At 48.8% G+C, this 17,333-nt stretch overlaps 2 protein-coding genes across 2 annotated transcripts in view; one reads left to right on the plus strand and one right to left on the minus strand.

Annotated features, from left to right (window-relative positions):
- Positions 1-990, plus strand: part of LOC142923388 (alpha-2-antiplasmin-like) — a 27,838-nt gene extending 26,848 nt beyond the window's left edge. The window contains exon 6 of the mRNA XM_076064475.1: positions 870-990. The gene's annotated coding sequence lies outside the window, so the exon portion shown is untranslated. The remainder of the gene's footprint in view (positions 1-869) is intronic.
- Positions 1-3,629, minus strand: part of LOC142923396 (uncharacterized) — a 4,869-nt gene extending 1,240 nt beyond the window's left edge. The window contains exons 1-2 of the mRNA XM_076064484.1: positions 3,617-3,629; positions 27-1,101 (exon numbers count right to left, since the gene is read on the minus strand). Coding sequence (XP_075920599.1) covers positions 27-1,101; positions 3,617-3,629 — 1,088 coding nt within the window. The remainder of the gene's footprint in view (positions 1-26; positions 1,102-3,616) is intronic.
- Positions 3,630-17,333: the final 13,704 nt, after the last annotated feature.

Raw genomic sequence — 17,333 nt, forward strand, 5'->3', positions numbered from 1 at the left:
AGAGACAGACTTTGATGTTGTCATACCCTGCAAAGACGTCGATGACGACGACGATGTTGATGATGACGATGATGATGATGACGATGATGATGATGACGATGATGATGACGATGTCTATGATGATGTCTATGATGATGATGTCTATGATTATGCTGACGACGATGATGATGATGATGCTGACGACGATGATGATGACGATGATGATGATGACGATGATGATGATGACGATGTCTATGATGATGTCTATGATGATGATGTCTATGATTATGCTGACGACGATGATGATGATGATGCTGACGACGATGATGACGACGATGATAATGATGTCTATGATGATGATGACGACGACGACGACGATGATGATGTCTATGATGATGATGTCTATGATGATGATGTCTATGATGATGATGCCTACGATGATGATGACGACGATGTCAACGACGATGACGATGATGTCTATGATGATGTCTATGATGATGCTGACGACGACGATGATGATGACGATGTCGATGATGACGACGACGATGATGATGACGATGTCAACGATGTCGACGATGACGACGATGATGACGACGATGATGATGACGTCGATGATGATGATGACGATTATGATGATGTCTATGATGATGATGACGATGTCTACGATGACGATGTCTACGATGATGATGTCTATGACGATGTCTATGATGATGTCTATGATGATGCTGACGACGACGATGACGATGTCTACTACGACGATGATGATGATGATGATGACGATTATGATGATGTCTATGATGATGCTGACGACGATGATGATGATGCTGACGATGTCTACTATGACGATGTCTACTACTACTACTACTACGACGATGACGATGATGATGCAGCGCACATCGAGGAGAGGTTCCGCTCCAGGCTGGCCGCGTTCTACAGCGCGGCCAGCAGCGAGCTGCACGGCAGTGCCCGGGAGGACGCAGAGCGAATGAACGCCTGGGCCCTGCGCCACACCGGGGCCCGGCTCGGGGACCTCGTCACGAGCCTCGGCGCCGACACTCGCCTCGTGCTGCTCAGCGCTCTCTACTACAAAGGCGCGGGGGGCGAGGGGGGCGAGGGGGGCGACTCACGACTACACGTCACGTCACTCACGACTCACGACACTCATCACATCACTCACGACTCACACGACACGTCACTCACGACTCACACTCACGACTCACACGACACGTCACTCATCACATCACTCACGACTCACACGACACGTCACTCACTCACGACACTCACGACTACACGTAGCGTCGTCACTCATCATACTCACACTACACGTCACGTCACTCATCACATCACTCACGACTACACGTCACGTCACTCATCACATCACTCACATCACTCACGACTACACGTAGCATCGTCACTCATCATACTCACACTACACGTAGCGTCACTCACGACTCAGACTACACGTCACGTCACTCATCACACTCACGACTACACGTCACTCACGACTCACATCACTCACACTACACGTCACATCGTCACTCATCACATCACTCACGACTCACATCACTCACGACTACACGTAGCGTCGTCACTCATCACACTCAGACTACACGTCACGTCACTCATCACACTCACACTACACGTCACGTCACTCATCACACTCACACTACACGTCACGTCATCACTCATCACACTCACACGTCACGTCACTCACGACTCACATCACTCACGACTCACACTACACGTCACATCACTCATCACATCACTCACACTACACGTCACGTCACTCACGACTCACGACACTCACACTACACGTCACGTCACTCACGACTCACATCACTCATCACACTCACACTACACGTAGCGTAACGTCACTCATCACACTCAGACTACACGTCACGTCACTCACGACTCAGACTACACGTCACGTCACTCATCACATCACTCACACTACACGTAGCGTCACTCATCACACTCACACTACACGTCACGTCATCACTCATCACACTCACACGTCACGTCACTCACGACTCACATCACTCACGACTCACACTACACGTCACATCACTCATCACATCACTCACACTACACGTCACGTCACTCACGACTCACGACACTCACACTACACGTCACGTCACTCACGACTCACATCACTCATCACACTCACACTACACGTAGCGTCACGTCACTCATCACACTCAGACTACACGTCACGTCACTCACGACTCAGACTACACGTCACGTCACTCATCACATCACTCACACTACACGTAGCGTCACTCATCACACTCACACTACACGTCACGTCATCACTCATCACACTCACACGTCACGTCACTCACGACTCACATCACTCACGACTCACACTACACGTCACATCACTCATCACATCACTCACACTACACGTCACGTCACTCACGACTCACGACACTCACACTACACGTCACGTCACTCACGACTCACATCACTCATCACACTCACACTACACGTAGCGTCACGTCACTCATCACACTCAGACTACACGTCACGTCACTCACGACTCAGACTACACGTCACGTCACTCATCACATCACTCACACTACACGTAGCGTCACTCACGACTCACACTCACACTACACGTAGCGTCGTCACTCATCACACTCAGACTACACGTCACGTCACTCACTCATCACTCATCACATCACTCACTCACGACTCACACTACACGTAGCGTCGTCACTCATCACATTGTCACTCACTCACGACTCACAACTCAGACTACACGTCACTCACGACTCACGACACTCACATTACATGTCACGTCACTCATCACATCACTCACGACTACACGTAGCGTCACTCACGACTCACATCACTCACGACTACACGTCACTCACGACTCACACTACACGTAGCATGATCACTCATCACACTCAGACTACACGTCACGTCACTCACTCATCACATCACTCACGACTACACGTAGCGTCACTCACGACTCACATCACTCACGACTACACGTCACGTCACTCACGACTCACACTACACGTAGCATGATCACTCATCACACTCACGACTCAGACTACACGTAGCGTCGTCACTCATCATACTCACACTACACGTAGCGTCACTCATGACTCACATCACTCAGACTACACGTAGCGTCGTCACTCATCACACCACTCACGACTCAGACTACACGTAGCATCATCACTCACGACTCAGATCCACGTAGCATCACTCATCACACTCACACTACACGTCAAATCACTCACGACTCACACTACACGTAGCATCGCTCACTCATCACTCACGACTACATGTAGCATCACTCATCATACTCAGACTCCACGTAGCATCACTCACGACTCAGATCCACGTCACGTCACTCACGACTCAGATCCACGTCAAATCACCCACGACTCAGATCCACGTCACTCACGACTCAGATCCACGTCACATCACTCACGACTCAGATCCACGTCACATCACTCACGACTCAGATCCACGTCACATCACTCACGACTCAGATCCACGTCACATCACTCACGACTCAGATCCACGTCACATCACTCACGACTCAGATCCACGTCACATCACTCACGACTCAGATCCACGTCACATCACCCACGACTCAGATCCACGTCACATCACTCACGACTCAGATCCATGTCACATCACTCATGACTCAGATCCACGTCAAATCACCCACGACTCAGATCCACGTCACTCACGACTCAGATCCACGTCACATCACTCACGACTCAGATCCACGTCACATCACTCACGACTCAGATCCACGTCACTCACGACTCAGATCCACGTCACATCACTCACGACTCAGATCCACGTCACATCACCCACGACTCAGATCCACGTCACATCACTCACGACTCAGATCCACGTCACATCACTCATGACTCAGATCCACGTCAAATCACCCACGACTCAGATCCACGTCACTCACAACTCAGATCCACGTCACATCACTCACGACTCAGATCCACGTCACATCACTCACGACTCAGATCCACGTCACATCACTCACGACTCAGATCCACGTCACATCACTCACGACTCAGATCCACGTCACATCACTCACGACTCAGATCCACGTCACATCACTCACGACTCAGATCCACGTCACATCACCCACGACTCAGACTCCACGTCACATCACTCACGACTCAGATCCACGTCACATCACTCATGACCCAGATCCACGTCACATCACTCACGACTCAGATCCACGTCACATCACTCACGACTCAGATCCACGTCACGTCACTCACGACTCAGATCCACGTCACATCACTCACGACTCAGATCCACGTCACATCACTCATCACACTCAGACTCCACGTCACATCACTCACGACTCAGATCCACGTCACATCACTCACGACTCAGATCCACGTCACACCACTCACGACTCAGATCCACGTCACATCACTACTCAGATCCACGTCACATCACTCACGACTCAGATCCACGTCACATCACTCACGACTCAGACTACATGTAGCATCACTCACGACTCAGATCCACGTCACATCACTCACGACTCAGATCCACGTCACATCACTCACGACTCAGATCCACGTCACTCACGACTCAGATCCACGTCACATCACTCACGACTCAGATCCACGTCACTCACGACTCAGATCAACGTCACATCACTCACGAATCAGATCCACGTCACATCACTCACGACTCAGATCCACGTCACACCACTCACGACTCAGATCCACGTCACATCACTACTCAGATCCACGTCACATCACTCACGACTCAGATCCATGTCACATCACTCACGACTCAGATCCACATCACGTCACTCACGACTCAGATCCACGTCACATCACTCACGACTCAGATCCACGTCACATCACCCACGACTCAGATCCACGTCACACCACTCACGACTCAGATCAACGTCACATCACTCACGACTCAGATCCACGTCACATCACTTACGTCTCAGATCCACGTCACACCACTCACGACTCAGATCCACGTCACATCACTCACGACTCAGATCCACGTCACATCACCCACGACCCAGATCCACGTCACATCACTCACGACTCAGATCCACGTCACACCACGACTCAGATCCACGTCACACCACTCATGACTCAGACTCCACGTCACATCATGACTCAGATCCACGTCACATCACTCACGACTCAGATCCACGTCACATCACTCACGACTCAGATCCACGTCACATCACTCACGACTCAGATCCACGTCACATCACTCACGACTCAGATCCACGTCACATCACTCACGACTCAGATCCACGTCACATCACTCACGACTCAGATCCACGTCACATCACCCACGACTCAGATCCACGTCACATCACTCACGACTCAGATCCACGTCACATCACTCATGACTCAGATCCACGTCAAATCACCCACGACTCAGATCCACGTCACTCACGACTCAGATCCACGTCACATCACTCACGACTCAGATCCACGTCACATCACTCACGACTCAGATCCACGTCACTCACGACTCAGATCCACGTCACATCACTCACGACTCAGATCCACGTCACATCACCCACGACTCAGATCCACGTCACATCACTCACGACTCAGATCCACGTCACATCACTCATGACTCAGATCCACGTCAAATCACCCACGACTCAGATCCACGTCACTCACGACTCAGATCCACGTCACATCACTCACGACTCAGATCCACGTCACATCACTCACGACTCAGATCCACGTCACATCACTCACGACTCAGATCCACGTCACATCACTCACGACTCAGATCCACGTCACATCACTCACGACTCAGATCCACGTCACATCACTCACGACTCAGATCCACGTCACATCACCCACGACTCAGACTCCACGTCACATCACTCACGACTCAGATCCACGTCACATCACTCATGACCCAGATCCACGTCACATCACTCACGACTCAGATCCATGTCACATCACTCACGACTCAGATCCACGTCACGTCACTCACGACTCAGATCCACGTCACATCACTCACGACTCAGATCCACGTCACATCACTCATCACACTCAGACTCCACGTCACATCACTCACGACTCAGATCCACGTCACATCACTCACGACTCAGATCCACGTCACACCACTCACGACTCAGATCCACGTCACATCACTACTCAGATCCACGTCACATCACTCACGACTCAGATCCACGTCACATCACTCACGACTCAGACTACATGTAGCATCACTCACGACTCAGATCCACGTCACATCACTCACGACTCAGATCCACGTCACATCACTCACGACTCAGATCCACGTCACTCACGACTCAGATCCACGTCACATCACTCACGACTCAGATCCACGTCACTCACGACTCAGATCAACGTCACATCACTCACGAATCAGATCCACGTCACATCACTCACGACTCAGATCCACGTCACACCACTCACGACTCAGATCCACGTCACATCACTACTCAGATCCACGTCACATCACTCACGACTCAGATCCATGTCACATCACTCACGACTCAGATCCACATCACGTCACTCACGACTCAGATCCACGTCACATCACTCACGACTCAGATCCACGTCACATCACTTACGTCTCAGATCCACGTCACACCACTCACGACTCAGATCCACGTCACATCACTCACGACTCAGATCCACGTCACATCACCCACGACCCAGATCCACGTCACATCACCCACGACTCAGATCCACGTCACACCACTCATGACTCAGATCAACGTCACATCACTCACGACTCAGATCCACGTCACATCACTTACGTCTCAGATCCACGTCACACCACTCACGACTCAGATCCACGTCACATCACTCACGACTCAGATCCACGTCACATCACCCACGACCCAGATCCACGTCACATCACTCACGACTCAGATCCACGTCACACCACGACTCAGATCCACGTCACACCACTCATAACTCAGACTCCACGTCACATCATGACTCAGATCCACGTCACATCACTCATGACTCAGATCCACGTCACATCACTCACGACTCAGATCCACGTCACATCACTCACGACTCAGATCCACGTCACATCACCCACGACTCAGATCCACGTCACATCACCCACGACTCAGATCCACGTCACATCACTCACGACTCAGATCCACGTCACATCACTCATGACTCAGATCCACGTCACATCACTCACGACTCAGATCCACGTCACATCACCCACGACTCAGATCAACGTCACATCACTCACGACTCAGATCAACGTCACATCACTCACGACTCAGATCAACGTCACATCACTCACGACTCAGATCAACGTCACATCACTCACGACTCAGATCCACGTCACACCACTCACGACTCAGATCCACGTCACATCACTCATGACTCAGACTCCACGTCACATCACTCACGACTCAGATCCACGTCACATCACTCACGACTCAGATCCACGTCACATCACTCACGACTCAGATCCACGTCACATCACTCACGACTCAGACTCCACGTCACATCACTCACGACTCAGATCCACGTCACATCACTCATGACTCAGATCCACGTCACATCACTCACGACTCAGATCCACGTCACTCACGACTCAGATCCACGTCACATCACGACTCAGATCCACGTCACATCACTCGCGACTCAGATCCACGTCACATCACCCACGACTCAGATCCACGTCACACCACTTACGACTCAGATCCACGTCACATCACTCACAACTCAGATCCACGTCACATCACTCACGACTCAGATCCACGTCACATCACTCACGACTCAGATCCACGTCACATCACTCACCACTCAGACTCCACGTCACATCACTCACGACTCAGATCCACGTCACATCACTCACGACTCAGATCCACGTCACATCACTCACGACTCAGATCAACGTCACATCACTCACGACTCAGATCCACGTCACGTCACTCACGACCCAGATCCACGTCACATCACCCACGACTCAGATCCACGTCACACCACTCATGACTCAGATCAACGTCACATCACTCACGACTCAGATCCACGTCACATCACTTACGTCTCAGATCCACGTCACACCACTCACGACTCAGATCCACGTCACATCACTCACGACTCAGATCCACGTCACATCACCCACGACCCAGATCCACGTCACATCACTCACGACTCAGATCCACGTCACACCACGACTCAGATCCACGTCACACCACTCATGACTCAGACTCCACGTCACATCATGACTCAGATCCACGTCACATCACTCATGACTCAGATCCACGTCACATCACTCACGACTCAGATCCACGTCACATCACTCACGACTCAGATCCACGTCACATCACCCACGACTCAGATCCACGTCACATCACCCACGACTCAGATCCACGTCACATCACTCACGACTCAGATCCACGTCACATCACTCACGACTCAGATCCACGTCACATCACTCACGACTCAGATCCACGTCACATCACCCACGACTCAGATCAATGTCACATCACTCACGACTCAGATCAACGTCACATCACTCACGACTCAGATCAACGTCACATCACTCACGACTCAGATCAACGTCACATCACTCACGACTCAGATCCACGTCACACCACTCACGACTCAGATCCACATCACATCACTCATGACTCAGACTCCACGTCACATCACTCACGACTCAGATCCACGTCACATCACTCACGACTCAGATCCACGTCACATCACTCACGACTCAGATCCACGTCACATCACTCACGACTCAGACTCCACGTCACATCACTCACGACTCAGATCCACGTCACATCACTCATGACTCAGATCCACGTCACATCACTCACGACTCAGATCCACGTCACTCACGACTCAGATCCACGTCACATCACGACTCAGATCCACGTCACATCACTCGCGACTCAGATCCACGTCACATCACCCACGACTCAGATCCACGTCACACCACTCACGACTCAGATCCACGTCACATCACTCACAACTCAGATCCACGTCACATCACTCACGACTCAGATCCACGTCACATCACTCACGACTCAGATCCACGTCACATCACTCACCACTCAGACTCCACGTCACATCACTCACGACTCAGATCCACGTCACATCACTCACGACTCAGATCCACGTCACATCACTCACGACTCAGATCAACGTCACATCACTCACGACTCAGATCCACGTCACGTCACTCACGACTCAGATCCATGTCACATCACTCACGACTCAGATCCACGTCACATCACTCACGACCCAGATCCATGTCACATCACTCACGACTCAGATCCACGTCACGTCACTCACGACTCAGATCCACGTCACATCACTCACGACCCAGATCCACGTCACATCACTCACGACTCAGATCCACGTCACATCACTCACGACTCAGATCAACGTCACATCACGACTCAGATCAACGTCACATCACTCGTGACTCAGACTCCACGTCACATCACTCACGACTCAGATCCATGTCACATCACCCACGACTCAGATCCACGTCACATCACTCACGACTCAGATCCACGTCACACCACTCACGACTCAGATCCACGTCACATCACTCACGACTCAGATCCACGTCACATCACTCACGACTCAGACTCCACGTCACATCACTCACGACTCAGATCCACGTCACATCACTCACGACTCAGATCCACGTCACATCACTCACGACTCAGATCCACGTCACACCACTCACGACTCAGATCCACGTCACATCACTCACGACTCAGATCCACGTCACACCACTCACGACTCAGATCCACGTCACATCACTCACGACTCAGATCCACATCACATCACTCACGACTCAGATCCACGTCACATCACTCACGACTCAGATCCACGTCACATCACTCACAACTCAGATCCACGTCACACCACTCACGACTCAGATCCACGTCACATCACTCACGACTCAGATCCACGTCACACCACTCACGACTCAGATCCACGTCACATCACTCACGACTCAGATCCACGTCACATCACGACTCAGATCCACGTCACATCACTCGCGACTCAGATCCACGTCACATCACCCACGACTCAGATCCACGTCACACCACTCACGACTCAGATCCACGTCACATCACTCACAACTCAGATCCACGTCACATCACCCACGACTCAGATCAATGTCACATCACTCACGACTCAGATCAACGTCACATCACTCACGACTCAGATCAACGTCACATCACTCACGACTCAGATCAACGTCACATCACTCACGACTCAGATCCACGTCACACCACTCACGACTCAGATCCACATCACATCACTCATGACTCAGACTCCACGTCACATCACTCACGACTCAGATCCACGTCACATCACTCACGACTCAGATCCACGTCACATCACTCACGACTCAGATCCACGTCACATCACTCACGACTCAGACTCCACGTCACATCACTCACGACTCAGATCCACGTCACATCACTCATGACTCAGATCCACGTCACATCACTCACGACTCAGATCCACGTCACTCACGACTCAGATCCACGTCACATCACGACTCAGATCCACGTCACATCACTCGCGACTCAGATCCACGTCACATCACCCACGACTCAGATCCACGTCACACCACTCACGACTCAGATCCACGTCACATCACTCACAACTCAGATCCACGTCACATCACTCACGACTCAGATCCACGTCACATCACTCACGACTCAGATCCACGTCACATCACTCACCACTCAGACTCCACGTCACATCACTCACGACTCAGATCCACGTCACATCACTCACGACTCAGATCCACGTCACATCACTCACGACTCAGATCAACGTCACATCACTCACGACTCAGATCCACGTCACGTCACTCACGACTCAGATCCATGTCACATCACTCACGACTCAGATCCACGTCACATCACTCACGACCCAGATCCATGTCACATCACTCACGACTCAGATCCACGTCACGTCACTCACGACTCAGATCCACGTCACATCACTCACGACCCAGATCCACGTCACATCACTCACGACTCAGATCCACGTCACATCACTCACGACTCAGATCAACGTCACATCACGACTCAGATCAACGTCACATCACTCGTGACTCAGACTCCACGTCACATCACTCACGACTCAGATCCATGTCACATCACCCACGACTCAGATCCACGTCACATCACTCACGACTCAGATCCACGTCACACCACTCACGACTCAGATCCACGTCACATCACTCACGACTCAGATCCACGTCACATCACTCACGACTCAGACTCCACGTCACATCACTCACGACTCAGATCCACGTCACATCACTCACGACTCAGATCCACGTCACATCACTCACGACTCAGATCCACGTCACACCACTCACGACTCAGATCCACGTCACATCACTCACGACTCAGATCCACGTCACACCACTCACGACTCAGATCCACGTCACATCACTCACGACTCAGATCCACATCACATCACTCACGACTCAGATCCACGTCACATCACTCACGACTCAGATCCACGTCACATCACTCACAACTCAGATCCACGTCACACCACTCACGACTCAGATCCACGTCACATCACTCACGACTCAGATCCACGTCACACCACTCACGACTCAGATCCACGTCACATCACTCACGACTCAGATCCACGTCACATCACGACTCAGATCCACGTCACATCACTCGCGACTCAGATCCACGTCACATCACCCACGACTCAGATCCACGTCACACCACTCACGACTCAGATCCACGTCACATCACTCACAACTCAGATCCACGTCACATCACTCACGACTCAGATCCACGTCACATCACTCACGACTCAGATCCACGTCACATCACTCACCACTCAGACTCCACGTCACATCACTCACGACTCAGATCCACGTCACATCACTCACGACTCAGATCCACGTCACATCACTCACGACTCAGATCAACGTCACATCACTCACGACTCAGATCCACGTCACGTCACTCACGACTCAGATCCATGTCACATCACTCACGACTCAGATCCACGTCACATCACTCACGACCCAGATCCATGTCACATCACTCACGACTCAGATCCACGTCACGTCACTCACGACTCAGATCCACGTCACATCACTCACGACCCAGATCCACGTCACATCACTCACGACTCAGATCCACGTCACATCACTCACGACTCAGATCAACGTCACATCACGACTCAGATCAACGTCACATCACTCGTGACTCAGACTCCACGTCACATCACTCACGACTCAGATCCATGTCACATCACCCACGACTCAGATCCACGTCACATCACTCACGACTCAGATCCACGTCACACCACTCACGACTCAGATCCACGTCACATCACTCACGACTCAGATCCACGTCACATCACTCACGACTCAGACTCCACGTCACATCACTCACGACTCAGATCCACGTCACATCACTCACGACTCAGATCCACGTCACATCACTCACGACTCAGATCCACGTCACACCACTCACGACTCAGATCCACGTCACATCACTCACGACTCAGATCCACGTCACACCACTCACGACTCAGATCCACGTCACATCACTCACGACTCAGATCCACGTCACATCACTCACGACTCAGATCCACGTCACATCACTCACGACTCAGATCCACGTCACATCACTCACAACTCAGATCCACGTCACACCACTCACGACTCAGATCCACGTCACATCACTCACGACTCAGATCCACGTCACACCACTCACGACTCAGATCCACGTCACATCACTCACGACTCAGATCCACGTCACATCACCCACGACTCAGATCCACGTCACATCACTCACGACTCAGATCCACGTCACATCACTCACGACTCAGATCCACGTCACATCACTCACGACTCAGATCCACGTCAAATCACTCACGACTCAGATCCACGTCACACCACTCACGACTCAGATCCACGTCACATCACTCACGACTCAGATCAACGTCACATCACTCACGACTCAGATCCACGTCACACCACTCACGACTCAGACTCAACGTCACATCACTCACGACTCAGATCCACGTCACACCACTCACGACTCAGATCCACGTCACATCACTCACGACTCAGATCCACGTCACATCACCCACGACTCACATCCACGTCACATCACTCACGACTCAGATCCACGTCACATCACTCACGACCCAGATCCACGTCACACCACTCACGACCCAGATCCACGTCACATTACTCACGACTCAGACTCCACGTCACATCACCCACGACTCAGATCCACGTCACATCACTCACGACTCAGATCCACGTCACATCACTCACGACTCAGATCCACGTCACATCACCCACGACTCAGACTCCACATCTGTAGAGTTGTTGTTGTTTGTAGAGTTGTTGTTGTAGTCTGTAGAGTTGTTGTTGTTGTTGTCTGTAGAGTTGTTGTTGTCTGTAGAGTTGTCGTTGTAGTCTGTAGAGTTGTTGTTGTAGTCTATAGAGTTGTTGTCGTTGTTGTCTGTAGAGTTGTTGTTGTAGTCTGTAGAGTTGTTGTTGTTGTTGTCTGTAGAGTTGTTGTTGTTGTCTGTAGAGTTGTTGTTGTTGTTGTCTGTAGAGTTGTTGTTATAGTCTGTAGAGTTGTTGTTGTCTGTAGAGTTGTTGTTGTCTGTAGAGTTGTTGTTGTCTGTAGAGTTTTTGTTTTAGTCTGTAGAGTTGTTGTTGTTGTCTGTAGAGTTGTTGTTGTCTGTAGAGTTGTTGTTGTCTGTAGAGTTGTTGTTGTAGTCTGTAGAGTTGTTGTTGTTGTAGTCTGTAGAGTTGTTGTTGTAGTCTGTAGAGTTGTTGTTGTAGTGTGTAGAGTTGTTGTTGTCTGTAGAGTTGTTGTTGTTGTCTGTAGAGTTGTTGTTGTTGTCTGTAGAGTTGTTGTTGTCTGTAGAGTTGTTGTTGTTGTTGTCTGTAGAGTTGTTGTTGTCTGTAGAGTTGTTGTTGTAGTCTGTAGAGTTGTTGTTGTTGTAGTCTGTAGAGTTGATGTTGTAGTCTGTAGAGCTGTTGTTGTTGTCTGTAGAGTTGTTGTTGTAGTGTGTAGAGTTGTTGTTGTCTGTAGAGTTGTTGTTGTTGTCTGTAGAGTTGTTGTTGTAGTCTGTAGAGTTGTTGTTGTCTGTAGAGTTGTTGTTGTTGTCTGTAGAGTTGTTGTTGTCTGTAGAGTTGTTGTTGTTGTCTGTAGAGTTGTTGTTGTTGTCTGTAGAGTTGTTGTTGTTGTTGTCTGTAGAGTTGTTGTAGTCTGTAGAGTTGTTGTTGTTATATGTAGAGTTGTTGTCTGTAGAGTTGTTGTTGTCTGTAGAGTTGTTGTTGTCTGTAGAGTTGTTGTTGTTGTCTGTAGAGTTGTTGTTGTTGTAGTCTGTAGAGTTGTTGTTGTTGTCTGTAGAGTTGTTGTTGTAGTCTGTAGAGTTGTTGTAGTCTGTAGAGTTGTTGTTGTAGTCTGTAGAGTTGTTGTTGTTGTCTGTAGAGTTGTTGTAGTCTGTAGAGTTGTTGTTGTTGTAGTCTGTAGTGTTGTTGTTGTTGTCTGTAGAGTTGTTGTTGTCTGCAGAGTTGTTGTTGTTGTAGTCTGTAGAGTTGTTGTTGTCTGTAGAGTTGTTGTTGTAGTCTGTAGAGTTGTTGTTGTAGTCTATAGAGTTGTTGTTGTTGTCTGTAGAGTTGTTGTTGTAGTCTGTAGAGTTGTTGTTGTTGTTGTTGTTGTTGTCTGTAGAGTTGTTGTTGTCTGTAGAGTTGTTGTTGTTGTCTGTAGAGTTGTTGTTGTAGTCTGTAGAGTTGTTGTTGTAGTCTATTTAGTTGTTGTTGTTGTCTGTAGAGTTGTTGTTGTAGTCTGTAGAGTTGTTGTTGTTGTTGTCTGTAGAGTTGTTGTTGTAGTCTGTAGAGTTGTTGTTGTTGTTGTCTGTAGAGTTGTTGTAGTCTGTAGAGTTGTTGTTGTTATATGTAGAGTTGTTGTCTGTAGAGTTGTTGTTGTTGTTGTTGTCTGTAGAGTTGTTGTTGTTGTAGTCTGTAGAGTTGTTGTTGTTGTAGTCTGTAGAGTTGTTGTTGTCTGTAGAGTTGTTGTTGTAGTCTGTAGAGTTGTTGTAGTCTGTAGAGTTGTTGTTGTAGTCTGTAGAGTTGTTGTTGTTGTCTGTAGAGTTGTTGTAGTCTGTAGAGTTGTTGTTGTTGTAGTCTGTAGTGTTGTTGTTGTTGTCTGTAGAGTTGTTGTTGTCTGCAGAGTTGTTGTTGTTGTAGTCTGTAGAGTTGTTGTTGTCTGTAGAGTTGTTGTTGTAGTCTGTAGAGTTGTTGTTGTAGTCTATAGAGTTGTTGTTGTTGTCTGTAGAGTTGTTGTTGTAGTCTGTAGAGTTGTTGTTGTTGTCTGTAGAGTTGTTGTTGTCTGTAGAGTTGTTGTTGTTGTCTGTAGAGTTGTTGTTGTAGTCTGTAGAGTTGTTGTTGTAGTCTATTTAGTTGTTGTTGTTGTCTGTAGAGTTGTTGTTGTAGTCTGTAGAGTTGTTGTTGTTGTCTGTAGAGTTGTTGTTGTTGTCTGTAGAGTTGTTGTTGTTGTCTGTAGAGTTGTTGTTGTCTGTAGAGTTGTTGTTGTAGTCTGTAGAGTTGTTGTTGTCTGTAGAGTTGTTGTTGTCTGTAGAGTTGTTGTTGTTGTTGTCTGTAGAGTTGTTGTTGTTTGTAGAGCTGTTGTTGTCTGTAGAGTTGTTGTTGTAGTCTGTAGGGTTGTTGTTGTTGTCTGTAGAGTTGTTGTTGTTGTTGTTGTTGTTGTTGTCTGTAGAGTTGTTGTTGTTGTCTGTAGAGTTGTTGTTGTTTGTAGAGCTGTTGTTGTCTGTAGAGTTGTTGTTGTAGTCGTTAGGGTTGTTGTTGTTGTCTGTAGAGTTGTTGTTGTTGTTGTCTGTAGAGTTGTTGTTGTTGTTGTCTGTACAGTTGTTGTTGTCTGTAGAGTTGTTGTTGTTGTCTGTAGAGTTGTTGTAGTCTGTAGAGTTGTTGTTGTTGTCTGTAGAGTTGTTGTTGTTGTTGTCTGTAGAGTTGTTGTTGTTGTAGTCTGTAGAGTTGTTGTTGTCTGTAGAGTTGTTGTTGTTGTTGTCTGTAGAGTTTTGGTGTTGTCTGTAGAGTTGTTGTAGTCTGTAGAGTTGTTGTTGTTGTCTGTAGAGTTGTTGTAGTCTGTAGAGTTGTTGTTGTTGTTGTCTGTAGAGTTGTTGTTGTCTGTAGAGTTGTTGTTGTTGTTGTCTGTAGAGTTGTTGTTGTTGTCTGTAGAGTTGTTGTTGTCTGTAGAGTTGTTGTTGTTGTCTGTAGAGTTGTTGTTGTTGTTGTCTGTAGAATTGTTGCTGTCTGTAGAGTTGTTGTTGTAGTCTGTAGAGTTGTTGTTGTAGACTGTAGAGTTGTTGTTGTTTGTAGAGTTGTTGATGTAGTCTGTAGAGTTGTTGTTGTTGTCTGTAGAGTTGTTGTTTTCTGTAGAGTTGTTGTTGTTGTCTGTAGAGTTGTTGTTGTTGTCTGTAGAGTTGTTGTTGTAGTCTGTAGAGTTGTTGTTGTTGTCTGTAGAGTTGTTGTTGTTGTCTGTAGAGTTGTTGTTGTAGTCTGTAGAGTTGTTGTTGTTGTCTGTAGAGTTGTTGTTGTTGTTGTCTGTAGAGTTGTTGTTGTTGTCTGTAGAGTTGTTGTAGTCTGTAGAGTTGTTGTTGTCTGTAGAGTTGTTGTCGTCTGTAGAGTTGTTGTTGTCTGTAGAGTTGTTGTTGTCTGTAGAGTTGTTGTTGTTGTCTGTAGAGTTGTTGTTGTTGTTGTCTGTAGAGTTGTTGTTGTTGTCTGTAAAGTTGTTGTTGTTGTCTGTAGAGTTGTTGTTGTAGTCTGTAGAGTTGTTGTTGTCTGTAGAGTTGTTGTTGTAGTCTGTAGAGTTGTTGTTGTAGTCTGTAGAGTTGTTGTTGTCTGTAGTGTTGTTGTTGTTGTTGTCACACACACACAGACAGACCCATAGAGACACCCACAGAGACACCCACAGAGACACCCACAGAGACACCCACAGAGACATCCACAGAGACACCCATAGAGACACCCATAGAGACACCCACACACACACACAGACAGACCCATAGAGACACCCACAGAGACACCCACAGAGACACCCATAGAGACATCCATAGAGACACCCATAGAGACCCACAGAGACACCCATAGAGACACCCACAGAGACACCCACAGAGACACCCATAGAGATACCCACAGAGACACCCACAGAGACACCCATAGAGACACCCATAGAGACACCCACAGAGACACCCACACACACACAGACAGACCCATAGAGACACCCACAGAGACACCCATAGAGACACCCACAGAGACACCCAAAGAGACACCCATAGAGACACCCA

This window comes from Petromyzon marinus, unplaced genomic scaffold (genome assembly GCF_048934315.1).
Source record: "Petromyzon marinus isolate PM22_M1 ecotype Great Lakes invasive population unplaced genomic scaffold, UKy_Petmar_22M1.pri1.0 PM_Scaffold_48, whole genome shotgun sequence".
NCBI classification, from domain to species: domain Eukaryota; kingdom Metazoa; phylum Chordata; class Hyperoartia; order Petromyzontiformes; family Petromyzontidae; genus Petromyzon; species Petromyzon marinus.